Below are 14915 nucleotides of genomic sequence, written 5' to 3' on the forward strand. Positions count from 1 at the left end.
TTATTGAGTTATACATAAAAATTACCAGGAATAAAAAAGAAAGGAGTACTGTTAAAAAAGGTAGGATCCTTAAGAATAGATATATAATTTTAATTAAATAAAATATTTTAATTTATAAAATAAATGCAAAAGAAAAATTTAAAAAATATTAATGCATTAAACCTGCAGAGTCAATATTAGGTTCAACTCTCAAGAAATAATCAGCAGTAGCTAAAATAGATGAAATCGAAAATGTAAGAAAGTACATTCATTTTAAGTATATAAATATATATATATATATAACTTTATTTTGCATTGTCGGTAGATTTTATTGGGTTTCACGATATCTGGAACGTTTATTTTGTTAATTTCCTGCCATCCTTTTCTATTATTAATGACAGATAAATCAGCATCTATACAATCATCATTAAGAGAGGTTAAGACAGGGCTTGTTATTTTAAATAAAAGCAAGAAAAATTTACAGAATAATAATGAACTGAACCTCCAGAGCAGTCACCATTAGATGTGTCTTTCTAATTGATATCTAAAATACATGCATATAATTTGCTTCAATATAGTATAATTTACTTCAAATCTGCAAACTATAATTAATTCATGTGTGATTTATATTGTATTTTAATTTTTTATAAAACTTTGATATCTTATGCTTTGCGATTCATCAATATTTGTTACTCACCACTATTTGTGATTCATGGCTATATCTGATTCAGTGCCATTTATGATTCCCATGCTACACCTTCCAAGGCCGAAGCCTGGGTTAGGACTTCGCCCTTGTTTATTTTTATTTCTGATATCTATAATACATATAGATAATTTGCTTCACTATAATATACTTATCAGCACACCATAGGCGTAGGCGGGGAGGGGGGCAAGGGGAAATCCCACCACCTTTAAAAATTTATTACTTTTTGTGAATATCATTTTAAGCTAATGAAAAATATCCTCCTTAGTCCTCTCTCCACTCCCTGTACCCAAAAAATGTACCCATATATCTTAAACAATAATTTGAAAGAAAGAATGTAGAAGTTAATATTTTTTTAAACTAAAACTATTCATCATAATTCATATTTTATGGAAAAAATTATTTATATATAAAAAAAATGAAACCATAAATGTTTTTTAAGAAATGAAATATAATTAAAAGATAAAAGTTAATGAATAATAGATCCATAAAATTACTAATAATAAATCCATAAAATTACAAATAATATAATATATTAAATATAATTTTTTATAAAGTGAGTAACTTTAATTTATTTATTTTAATAAAAGTAAAATATAATTAAAAAACTAAAATTATAAATTATATTAAAAAAATTAATGCACAATACAAACAGTGGAATATTATATGTCGTAGATTTACAGTATATCAAATTTTATCAATTATCGCATGACAATCAAATAATTATTTACTAATAGTGATACGTGATATATAGCGCATCGCCCTCTAACGTTGAATACACAACAGAGCTACGCTAGGTTTTCCTCATTTCCATCTAATTGGAACAATTTAATTTGGGTATAAAAGTAAAAATATGAGGAGCCCTCCACACGTTTGTGGGCAAGTCGCACGTACTTGTAGGCACAACATTTCGAAAAATGTTGCTTAAACCTCTATAGGCTTTAATTTAAAAGGAGTGGGACAAAGAAAAAGCCTATACCCGAGAACTACAGTATAATTTAATTACTTTAAAGGTGGGTGATGGCTGATTTTAATCTTAATTTCTTTAGTGTAAGTTATAATTGCTATCAATATTGAGATATAATGTTCATAAAATCTGTAAATAAATATGATTAAAATAAAATAATATTTACCGTTCTATCACTGCATTTGATCAACATTCAAGCTACTGCATTTCAGAATTTAGCTTTTGTAACTGAAATTAATAAAAAGATTTGCTTTTATTCCACAATACTGTTCATAAATTTTTTAGAAACAGATGTTGAAGAATGGATATATAAATATGAGAAATTAAAATATCAGCTGATCTTCCCCCATAGATTTTTAAAAAATGTATGAGATTGCTAAAATTTTAAAAGGAAAAACTGATGTTTAATGTTTAAAATGATTAGAATGAAGACTCATTTTATTAAATTTTTTAATTTAAAATAAATAGATGGCGTTAAATAATTGAATGCAAATTGTGTATTTATTATTAAAAACATTGATTAGTAAAATTTATTAAATTATTAACTGTGATATATTTTATAACTGTCAAATATATCTGTAAAAGTGGAATTTACCTAATATTTTAAAATCAATTCTATATAATTAGGGAATTATATGTCTACTTCTTATAAAGAAATTTCTTATATTAGGAATAGATTATTACCATGCTTTTGTCTTAATGTGTATATAAGTATGTTATTATATTTTAGATTAATAAAAATATATTTCATATTTTTCCAGGCTCATTTTTCTATTAAAATTAACCTCTTATCTTATGAAAATATTTTATAACTATATATATAAGAAACCCGGCCAAATGCCAGGCAAAAGCGGTCCGAAGGCCCGCCCAAAATGGGATCTGGGGACTAATCTTCCCTTAGGAAAATCCTGCTACGCCTATGCTGCACTATTATTAAAATTCACGTGTGACCCATTAGCTCTAATTTTGCATGAATATTATATTTTACTTCAAATTTGCACAATATTGTAATTAAAATTATCCCATTAGAATTGAATTTACTTGAATACTGTTGAGTTCAATTTAGGATAGAATAATTTGAGGAAAATATTTATTTTTTGATATCTAAAATACATATATATAATTTGTTTTAATATAATATAATTTACTTCAAATCTGTACACTATAATTAAAATTTGATTTGACCCATTAGAATTGAATTTACTTGAATACTGTTGAGTTGAATTTAGAATAGAATGATTTGAAGAAAATTTATTTTTATTTTTTGATATCTGAAATACATATGTATAATATCCTTCAATATAATATAATTTACTTCAAATCTGCATACTGTTATTAAAGTTTCATGTGTGACCCATAGTTCTAATTTTAAGTGAATATTATATTTTATTTCCAACCTGCACAATATTGTAATTAATATTATGACCCATTCGAATTGAAATTACTTAAAGAAAATATTTATTTTTATTTAAAATTGATTAATATATAATAAAAAAATACGTAACGATGACATTACGTCACGAATGGCATAGAGAGGACATCGGAAAATTATAATATAGATAACAGAAAACTTATAAAAGAAATTTGCTAATGTTCTTTTGTAACGTTACTCCGTCGATCGACAAATGTTTCTTCGGCGCACATTTCAGTGTATGTGATATAATGGCAATACACTTGAAATTTTTTTAATGTTTCAATTATAATTTTTTTTTAGAACCATCATCATTTATTTATTAAACTTGCAAATAAAAATAAACTTTTATATTAAAAAGAAAAAATAATTTTTTTAACTGATATAAGCAATGAATATATATATAGAACTTATTTCAATAATGAAGCCCCTCTTGAATTTTCTGGTTCAGAGTTAGTTTCTGTAAAGAAAAATTTACTATCAGAGTTTTTCTTTCTAATAGCAGAAACATTTAATATAGATCAAAAATAAGTAGTTAAAATTTTAATTTTGTTTGTCCCAAAAATAAATTATGGCCGGGCAAATTTTACTAGAACCAGAATTCTTAAAAACTTCTATTAATATAAAAAAATCATTAGCATATTTTAAAATACACTATTTAAATGATTTTATTTATTAACTTTTCCTGATGGAGTAATAAATAATGACAGATCTAACCTTTTAACTAGAACCAGAGTTCTTAGAGAATTTATTTCTAATATCAAAAACTATTAACCCGGCTTAAAAATAGTAGTTAAATTTTATATTTTTTTAATGTGGAAGATAATGGTGAGACTTCTTACAATAAAATTGCCAGAAACACTAGACACAAAACAAAATATTAGTTACCTCGTGGAGCAAAATTTTATGGCAGGGTTAACTTCTACCATATTCAGTTGTTATTATAACTCCTTTATAATTGTGAATCATTTCACTCTATTTTAAAAGTACTTAAATTTTCCCCGAGAAAAAAAAATAATAGGGGGTGGAGTGGGAAGGGAAGTTTTTTTTACTAATCAGAGTTCTTATCTTATATAGGGTTTTTCATTCAAAAAAAGAAAGCTATCAATCATAGGCCCGATCAAAAAAGGAAAAGTGTCAAATAAGTAATCTTTTTTGTATTTTTAAAAAAATTTATTTCTCCTATCACTCTTCTTTACTTCTCTATTTATATATCAAATAATTCTTTTTCATTTTTTTCATCCTATATAACAATTCTTTTTCCTTTTTTTCATCCTAGATAACAATTCTTTTTCCTTTTTTTCATCCTAGATAACAATTCTTTTTCCTTTTTTACATCCTAGATAACAATTTTTTGACCTTTTGATTTTTTTCTCCTTACACTTTTATTTCTCTTGGGCAATCATTTTTTTTAATTAATATCTTACTACAATTGCTGAATCAAATTATGGTTTGTTTTTAATGTACCTTTTTTATATTAAATAAATTTGAACTATAATACCAAACGATATATAAATTTATAAAATAATATATATTCTTATTTTTGAAATTTTAATATAATTGTTATGTGAGATGAAAAAAATGATAGAGAAAAAAAATAATTTTAAGACAAAAAAGAATGATAAAAAATAAAAGAAAATCGAGAAGACAACGAAAATTAAGGATTAAAAGTGACTTAAAGATATTAGCAATTAGAAATAAAATAAGGAAAAATATAAAAATTTAACAAAAATTGACAAGAGTTTTAAAATATTTAAAATTATAAAAAAATTTCTTTTGATTGACACTTTTACTTTCCTATTTTAATCGGACTTTTTCATAAGCTTTTGATTCTTTTCCTTTTTTGATCGGACCTTTCTTTTTATGATTGATATTTTTCCTTTTTTGATCACAACTTTTACTTTTTTAGATGGGAAACCCTGTGTCTTTAACTTGTCTGAAAACAGAAAACTTATTCGCATTTTATAATTTGCTTTATCCTCATGGAGTTAAATATAATGGCTTTTTTAATAAAAAAAAATATTTTAACATAACTCAAAAAAAATTTCTTTTGGAGTAAACATTTGAGTCTACTAAAAAATTGATTAGTTGGCTGAAAACTTGATTAGGGTCGACTCAAAATTTGTCTCAAGTCGACTTAAATTTTTTGTGTTGGTTTAAGTTTAAATCATTTTTTATAATTTCCGCACTTGAGCCGCTAAAAGTCGGCTTTTCATCAACACTATATTGGATGTTGAATTAATGGTTAAGCAAAACTATAATCTAACTTGCCAACAATTTTATATATATACAGCCATTTTCCAAAATTAACACAGCTAAATATAATTATTATTACAATTGCTAACAAATATTTTTAATGTGGAGTATTGTACTAAATTGTGTAAGTAATATTTAAGCTATATTTTAGATATTATATATATTTAAACTATAATTTATCAAAAAATGAATAAACTTTTGGCAACATGGCATGATTATATTTATACAATATTCTCTACCATTAAATACAATTTTTTACAATAAATTCCAACATAACGTAGTTTGATTTTGTTGGTCATTCAAAATTTTTGACCTGGACCAGACTTGGATAGAACCCGACTGAAAGCTATGCAAAAGTAAGCCAAAAACGTAAAAGGGGAGGATGGTGATAGCTCCCATATGCACATAATAAATATTATTGAGGAATGGAGCATTTGTAATTAGGGACAAACAGGCTTACCTGTGAATTTGGATATGTCATATACCAAGTTTAATTAAAAATTTAAATTAGCATTATGGAAGTCAGATAGATTAACTCTTACTCACTAAATGTTAAATTATTGTGCCCAAATTAAATAATAATATAATTTAAAATTCTAATAGTTTATGCAATTATATAAATACAAAAATATTTATAATTTTTTTATAAATCCACTATTTAACAATCCATAATATTCATAATGAATAAGGCGCCTACACTCTGCGATAATTTTCGAAAGCTTTTCGATTATTTAATTTCAAAATAGGGCCCAACAAGTCTCCAGGCCCGCATTCATATGTAATGGGAAAATTCGTATTCTGTGGCCTTTCATACATAACATGAAGCGTTTGTTCCCATTTGACAGGCTTAACAAGTTGTTGACATAATAATTTTTTTATCTGGTCAGCACTTTTATAACGATGGCCGGTTACGTTTGAATATACGGGGATAAGAGGAATCTTGAAGATAATATTTTAAAAAAATTATTCAATTTTTTTTTGTAAATATATATTTCCTATTTAAATATATTTACACCAGAGAGCACCGATACCAATTATCATTACTAATGTTATTAGTGACCAATACTTTTTATTTTTTATATCATCAGGTTAGTTGAAAAACTTTTAGATGTAATCTATCAATAAAAAAAATTTCTTGCAAAATATTTTCAATTTTTGTAATTGTGGTATACCTAGACCTGTGCGCCGACGAAATATCGGCCGCCGGCGCAATTTTTATAAAATCTAAAACGGCCAGCGGCGCGCCGATTTTTAGCTGCCGTCAATAAAATCGGCGTAAATCGGCGCATATATAAATTTTTATAAGATAAATTTTTTTAATTGCTTATTAAAATTTAAAAAAAACAAATATATACACTATTCTACAGATATCTCGGCATATTTTTTAATATTCATTTAATAGAAAACTTATTATATCCAAAATCGATTTCGTAATTTAATTATCATGTATAAAAATTATTTTATTTACATTTTTGGGACATAATGATGATCTCCTTGAATTTAACGTCAATCCAGCGGTAGAGAAAACTCTTTCACTAGGTGTGCTAGTCGCCGGAATGCAAAGAATTTTTTTGGCGAGCCTGGAAAGATTGGGAAGTTCACTCATCTTTTCTCTCCAAAAATTAGGAACGTCCATATTTTGTGAATGTCGTTTTCCAAGAAAACTGTGGCATTCTTGTTCTAAGTCACCTAACTTGGAATCATAATTTATATTTGTTGAATGTTTATTTGCCAATTTTGTCAAATAACTTGAATATTCATCTTCATCCTCATTAGCTATATTTACTACCTGATTATCATCATTCTCTATAAGTTTAAGATGTTTTATTATAAATTCTGAAGCTGAGCAATTTTGCTCTATTAAATACTTTGACTCAATTGTCAATTTTTAAAATCTTGGATCTAACTAGATATCTTTAAATGAAAAATAAAAGAATATACTTATATAATATTACTTGCAGATTACAAACCGGAAATCGTAACGCAAGTTTTTTTAGCATATTTTCCTTAAGTGAAATAATTTCAGAACTATCACTATCATTTACTATTAAATGTGTTTCAATTTCATTTCTAAAAAGTAACGCCAAGTTTAAAGTAGGCCCTTTTAGTACTGGAAGATATTCGACAGTTTCTTTAAATTTTGAAAGAAATGCTAATAGTTCTTCTACCAGATCAGATTCATAATTTGATAATTTGAGAAAGTGCTTCCCAATTCTTTTCAAAACATTATTAATTAAATTCTTATTAAATCCAGATATGCTTTCTAGTATAATTAATATACTATGCCAACGTGTTGAGATATTTAATTTTAAGGTTTTCATATGCGTGGAATTATTGTTACTATTAACATTGGAATTGCCAATATGAAACCGGGTATGGATCAATGCTGTCAAGATCTAACATGTCTGATGTTAAATCTATTGTACTTAAACATTTTCTTTAATATTCCTAGAATTCAAATTCAACCTCTGCAGTTTTATATCTTAGAGCAGTAATAATTTCTCTAATTCTTTTGCAAAAAAATTCCAGACTATGGATTTATTATTATCCAGAGTTAGGATACTAAAATTATTTAAATTATAAAAATAGATGCATCCATTTTAAAAATATGTAAAATTATGGTAACTTTTGGAATTTTAGATTTTTGATTGATTGAATTCTATAATGACGTCAATATAATTAAGATTTTAAAATAGTAGAAAATAAAAATTCATCAAAATCCTGATTGATATTGAAAAATTATGATGTTGACCAATTATTAAAATAAAAAAGTAGATAGAAATTTCTGCGCCGGCGTGATTTTTTTGGCCGGCCGGCGCACAGGTCTAGGTATACCATTCGTTTTTTTTGGGCCATTTTATTTTATATTTAATAAATAAAATTTACCCTCTAATATTTTTCTGTTTATTAGACCTGAAATTTAATATTTTTCAAATGTTTTTATTACTTTTTAGTTCTCTTCTTGAAAAATGGCTTATCATATTTCAGTCTGGGTGGTGTCTTTCTAAAAAAAAGGGAAAAATTTTTAATTCATAATTGTCATATTATTATTATTTATTTTTAAAATTATTTTGTTTAATATTTATCAAATTTATAAATAGTCGCCTGATTTTATAATCACGTGTAAAACTCGCGATCTCCAAAAGTATAAAAGGGACTAGATTTTATAATTATGTTGACTTTTAGTTTTTAAAATATATTTAATCAATAAAATTTGAAGTTGAAAATTTATTAATTTTAGTTTTAAAGTTGTGTTGGGTAAATTGAGTGAGTTATAAAATGGCGTTGTCCTACTGATAAAGTTATTATAGTATATAATTTTCACAATAACGATTAGAGTTTTTTTATAGTATATAATTTTCACAATAACGATTAGAGTTTTTTTATAGTGTATAATTATCATAATAATTTTTATTTTATTTCATTATGGTGTCATTGCTACATTTAGTTTTAATTTTTTAAACAAAAATAAGTTTTTATTGAAAAAAATGAAAATGAATTAATATAAATATAATATGGTTAGGAATCGTGTTGTTAACTGCCTCAATTTGAGCCGATTTTTAAAAAAGGCTGATTCAATATTTTATTCAAAATTCTGCAAGCCTGAAGATTTCATTCATAGGTGGCATAAAGATTTGAACATCTATTAGCAAAATGTCAAAGCTTAGGCAATATTTTGTTGGCTAAAATATTGAGTTAGCTGTTTTTAATAATCAGCTAATTGAGCCATTTAACAACCCTAGTTAAAAATGTTTTTTCAGTGATTTTTTATATATAAGTATTAGTGCCAGGTATCGGGGAAAAAATGGAATCACAATGCGTAACTAATCCAGCTGCATCATCCTGGATATCACATTTTATCAATGTTTCCATTAAAGTGTTCTCTTTTAACTATCAATTTACATCTAATTTACTTATCTTTTTACAATTAGCCTAGTCTGGGCTACAATCATGAGGGAGTAGGATGTGATGGGATAATTGTATTTGAATCTTATAGGAGTAGGGGGTATTATGATTAGAGATCTGCAAAAGTAAAACCGGCCCGTATTTTTTTAAACAGAAATCGGGTTCGGGCTTGGCAGGGCATAATATATTTTTTTTAAATTTGAGCCGGGTCGGGTTGGGCTTTGGAATTATATTTTAATATATCGAAATTTATCAATTTTATGTTTAATTTTTAATGTAAAATAAAAATATTTGATTTTATATAGATACATAAAAATTAATTTCTATATTTAAATAAATTTGGGCAGGGCCGGTAAATTTTTTTAAAAAAATTTCGGGTTCGGGCCGGGACGGCAAAACTTTTTAAGAAATATTTCGGGTTATGGTCAGGCCGACAAAAATTTAAAAAAATTTTTTGGGCCGGGCTTGAAAAGCAGATCACTAATTTTGATATCGGATATTGGTTATCGCCACTTTCGGGGGTTATATTATTTTTTTTTATGATATTTTTTTATGTATTAATATATCAATTTTTTATTTAAGATATTTTTCTACAAATTTTTATAAGATATTTTAAAAAAGTTTTTTATACAAATTTTTATGATATTTTAAAAATGTTTTTTCTACAAAATTTTGTATTAGGGGGTAAAATATAGGAATTCTTAATTCCGCAGCTTTTATATATATTTTATTTAATTTTGTGTTAGGGGTAAAATAGACACCACCTTTGAAGTTGATTTTTTTAACCGTAGTGAAGGGTTAAATCGAAATATAGTATTAAAATTTATACACGAAATATAGTATTAAATAAGGCAATTTTATTCATTAAATTAAAATATATTATTGAAATTAATACAGTCATTTATAAAATGAATAAAAATATCAAAACGCAATCGATATTTTCTAAAATATCTATATTCTAGTAGATATTCATGAATGTTATCCCTATCCTTTTATAGTTAGCTTTTAGATCCCGCCAAAGCCTTTCGACTTCTTGGGTGCTGATTGATCTGTCATATGGATCAATAAAATTTTGCGAATGATTGATCCGATAGTGGAAATAATTGGTTTGTTCGAACCTATTATATCCAAGATAAATAGATTTAAATTTATTACCACTTTTGATTTATAGAAAAAATATTTACATACCCTAACCACGAGACAGTCATCATCGTCGAATCTGTATTACATTATCTTTAACCACAAGCAGTGTAATAACTTGATCCCTTGTTGTTGTAGCAGTTAGAAATATTTCATATGTCTCCCGACATATGCCACCAATAAATTCTCCTACCCCCCCCCCCCCCCATATATAATCGCTGCAGAATTAAGAATTCCTATATTTTACTCCTAATACAAAATTTGTAGAAAAAACTTTAAAATATCTTAAATAAAAATTTGTAGAAAAAACTTTTTAAAATATCTTAAATAAAAATTTGTAGAAAAAACTATTTTAAAATATCTTAAATAAAAATTAAATTTCTAGGCAAAATTCTCCGGTCCCACGTCAATTCGGCGCGGCGTCAATTCAGCGCGGAGACAACTCGGCGCAACGTCAATTCAGCGCAACGTCAATTCGGCGCGGCGTCAATTCGGCGCGTATCTAATACAGTTGCAATTTATTATAAATTTATTAGTATAAAAAAAAGGATGATTAAATAGAAATGATTTTGAATGTTGGTCATATTAATTATTTCTTCGTATTTTTTTTTACAAAAATCTCAATTTTATTTACTAAATGTGTAATATCAATAAAAAAAAATTAACAACCAATATTTATACCGATTTCCTTGCTGGACCAATTTACAACATTATAAGGTAGGGGATACTGGGGTTAGTCGGACCGATTTTTATAAAATTGGCTATAGCTCCTGGTTTTTTAGATAATATAAAAAAAATATATGATTAGATACTTAAAACTATACTCTATAAAGGTTCCTTATAAAAAATTTTAAGAATATAATCATTTTTTTTTGAATTTTACTTTTTGTAAAAGAACAATTTTGTCCAACAAGCCCCAATAGCGGGTAAATTAAGGCAAGTTATATATAAAAATTGAAACTTAATTTTGGTTAATTTAATAAACATTTTGTATTTTTTTCATTATTAACTGCCATAATTGACGTGTATGGTTTAGCAAGCCCTGCGAACTCTAAATTTCTGGATATAATAAATACTCATAAAACTTTCCCAAATTATAAAAACTTCATCAATATTTTATTTCTTAAATAAAATTTTTAATAATTATTTCAAAAGATTTTTTGTCTATAGACGTAAACTAGTAAAAACTATATTATGATAAAATTTTAACCTTCTGGTGTATTTAATTTTAAGATGAGATTAAGTGGTTTGCCAAGCCCCGGTCCCTAACCCCAGTCTCCCCTATTTTGATTAGTAGCCAATATTATATAAGCGAGATTTTGGGCTAATTGTAAGAAAAGTTTGGACTTCTATCTCTAATCTTACATGTTATTATGGCTAAAATCTTAATCAACCCAAATCGGACGTTTAACAACACTAATGTTGATCCAATAAAATTCAAATTAAGACTGATTCATTTTTTAGATTTATTAAAAATCCTTAAAATAATTCTATTAATCATTTTAAATATATATTATGTTTAACTAATTTTTTCTATTATAAAATAATCAAAAACGAATTAACACACAAAAGCAATTTCATGGCTGTTTATGATTGGTATTTAGGATTTATGCTAAGAAATCATAATATCTCCTTTATGTCCAAAATGTTTATTAAATTAACCTAAATTAAGTTTCAATTTTTATATATAATTTGCTTCAATTTATAAGTATTATGATATTTTTAACAATAAAACAATAAAATTATTCTATACGTATCATTATTATTAATAAATAAAAATGCATTTCAATTTATTATGGCTAAAAAAACCAATGATTTAGGAAGCCCCTTGAATTTGCCTCACCCCGCTATTGGGGCTTTTTGGATATTATTTTTACTTTTTCAAAAAGTAAAATTTAAAAAAAATGATTATATTCTTAAAATTTTTATAAGGTACCTTTATAGAGTATAGTTTTAGGAGGTATCTAATCATATATTATTTTTTATATTATCTAAAAAAATCAGGAACTAAATTTTGTAAAAATCGGTCCAACTAACCCCAGTCTCCCCTACCTTATAATGTGGTAAATTGGTCCAGCAAGGAAATCGGTATAAATATTGGTTGTTAATTTTTTTTTATTGATATTACATATTTAGTAAATAAAATTGAGATTTTTGTAAAAAAAAATACGAAGAAATAATTAATATGACCAACATTCAAAATCATTTCTATTTAATTATCCTTTTTTTATACTAATAAATTTATAATAAATTGCAACTGTATTAGATACGCGCCGAATTGACGTTGCGCCGAATTGTCGCCGCGCCGAGTTGTAGCCGCGCTGATTTGACGTTGCGCCGAGTTGTCGCCGCGCCGAGTTTTCTGCGCCGAATTGTCGTGCGCCAAATTTTCCGAGCCGAATTGACGTGATACCAAATTCTCCTACCCCCTCCCTCCAATTCCTATATTTTACCCCTAATACAAAATTTTGTACAAAAGGCTTTTTAAAATAAAAATTTGTAGAAAAACTTTTTTAAAACATCTTAAATAAAAAATTGATATATTAGATTTCAAAAAAAAATAACAAAAAAAATTATCATAAAAAAAATATAATAAGATACCCCCCCCCCCCCCCCGAAGGTGGCGATAACCCAAAAATTAAATATTGGAATCTTTATCAGAATTAGAGGTCTACAAAATATCCAATTGTGGTTATATTGTATTTTAAAGATGGGTTTAAAAATTTTTTAGGTTGGATGGGGTTTGCCTATTTAAAATTTAATCAGTGAAATCAATAAATCATGGTTTGATTGTATATTTCTTTAGAAAATTATAAATTATTTCTTATAAACTAAAAAATAAATAATTTTTGGTTAATTTTTTTTATATATTTCGATACTTAGATTGGGTTGGGATTTGGGAAATATTCAATGAATTTTATTTTGGGGTTAGGTTATGGTTAAATTTTTTTAGGTTAGGGGGTTAGAAAAATGCCTTTTTCTATGGGTTGAGCTACTAGTCTCTTGTATGTCACTGGTTAGAATACATAATCAGTTGAAAATCTTTAAAAAAAAGCATTTCTGAATTTTAGTTAAAAAATTTGCAAAATAAAAAATATTAGGAATTGTACAAAGGTCATTGTTATGTGTTTAATGAATACAATTTTGAATGGTTTGGTATTATTAAAATGCAAGTGATGTTGAGATAAAATGGTAACTTTAATATTTAAGGGGAAATTTTTTGGGAGTTTTTTTGGTCTAGAGTAGTGTTGTTAAACAGCTCATTTTGAGTCGATTTTTTAAAACAGCTAACTCAATATTTTAACCAGAAAAATATTACCTAAACCTCGAGATTTCCATAATATATGCCTAGACCTTTGTTACTTCCATGAGAAAAATCTTCAGACTTGCGTAATATTTTTCTGGATAAAATATTGAATTAGCTGCTTTTAAAAATCGACTCAAAACGAGGCGAACAATACTACTCTAGAGCCCTGGGCCAAGGTTTAAAGATAATATATGTTAAATATTAAAATAAAATTATTTAAGCATTATCACCTGAATATCAACTTGATTCAAAGCTACAGATAATATAGGCAAAATAGGACTCAGGATTTTAGAATTTAATGCAAAATTAATTGGTAATTTTTTACATTTAATTATGTCATAATTTTTGTGATTTATTTCAATGTATCTCAATGCCTATGGAAAGCTATTTTAGTATCAAAATATTATAATTACTTCATTATGACCTGATAAAATTTTACATTGCGGAAACAAATAATTTGCTATGGTACAAATAGGGTTTTCAATGCCCTTTCCTAAGCAATGTTCTTTAGATTCAATAATTGCCTGATTTAAACTATTATTTGCTTTTAATCATTAATCTAGTAGGATTTACTTAGATTTAGCACTTAACATTACTGTTAACATTCCACTTAATACTTTACTTGATAATTTTTCAATTTCTTCAGCTCTAATTTTGATCAGCTGTAAAGCATATTCAAAATTTAAGGCCCCACTAAAAACTAATGAGGCATATTCACCTAAATTAAGTCCAGTAGTTGCCACACAGTTATTTATAACCTATATATTTGGGATTAATATTAATTTTAGTTTATATAATACTTCAGAATTTTCAGCATTTAATATTTCAATTTCAGCTAAGGATATTAAAAACAAGGCACAGTGTAAATTCACTAAATTATCTGTATCTGATTGGTAATAATGTAAGCAAAAATTTTTAATATCAAAATTTAAAATCTCATTTGCTTGCTCAAACATGTTTTTAACATTTTGGATATCAAAATATTTATAAGAAATTTTAAGTTTTTGCTTTGCATAATCAGGAAACAAAATAATTGACGTTTGAATAGGGTCCACATTTGGTCTGAAAGCAAAAGAAGATTGATCACGATTTTTAGCTCTATTAATATATAAATCTTTAATATTTTTTTTATCTTCAATAATATCATCGTGTAAAATGTCTGGCACACTATTATTTAATAGATTGCTTAAATCGAAATTCTGCTTGGCACAAAATTTACGAAGAGGAAAAGCATTTAATAAGTTTA

General features: G+C 26.1%; 1 protein-coding gene across 2 annotated transcripts; it reads right to left on the minus strand.

The window, feature by feature from the left end:
- Window positions 1-5900: 5900 nt before the first annotated feature.
- Window positions 5901-14668, minus strand: LOC135925158 (malonyl-CoA-acyl carrier protein transacylase, mitochondrial-like). 2 transcript variants are annotated; one of them, XM_065460364.1, is made up of 5 exons: window positions 14470-14668; window positions 14243-14427; window positions 14083-14203; window positions 13900-14043; window positions 5901-6255 (listed from the first exon to the last, which is right to left on the minus strand). In XM_065460364.1, the coding sequence occupies exons 1-5, from the start codon at window positions 14623-14625 to the stop codon at window positions 6010-6012; spliced, it is 852 nt and encodes a 283-aa protein (XP_065316436.1). In that variant the 5' UTR covers window positions 14626-14668; the 3' UTR covers window positions 5901-6009. The 2 variants fall into 2 exon arrangements, with proteins under 2 accessions (XP_065316436.1, XP_065316437.1); XM_065460365.1 differs by lacking the exon at window positions 13900-14043.
- Window positions 14669-14915: the final 247 nt, after the last annotated feature.

The sequence above is a fragment of the Gordionus sp. m RMFG-2023 genome, chromosome 2, assembly GCF_954871325.1.
Source record: "Gordionus sp. m RMFG-2023 chromosome 2, tfGorSpeb1-WG-v2, whole genome shotgun sequence".
Taxonomy (NCBI): Eukaryota; Metazoa; Nematomorpha; class Gordioida; order Chordodea; family Parachordodidae; genus Gordionus; species Gordionus sp. m RMFG-2023.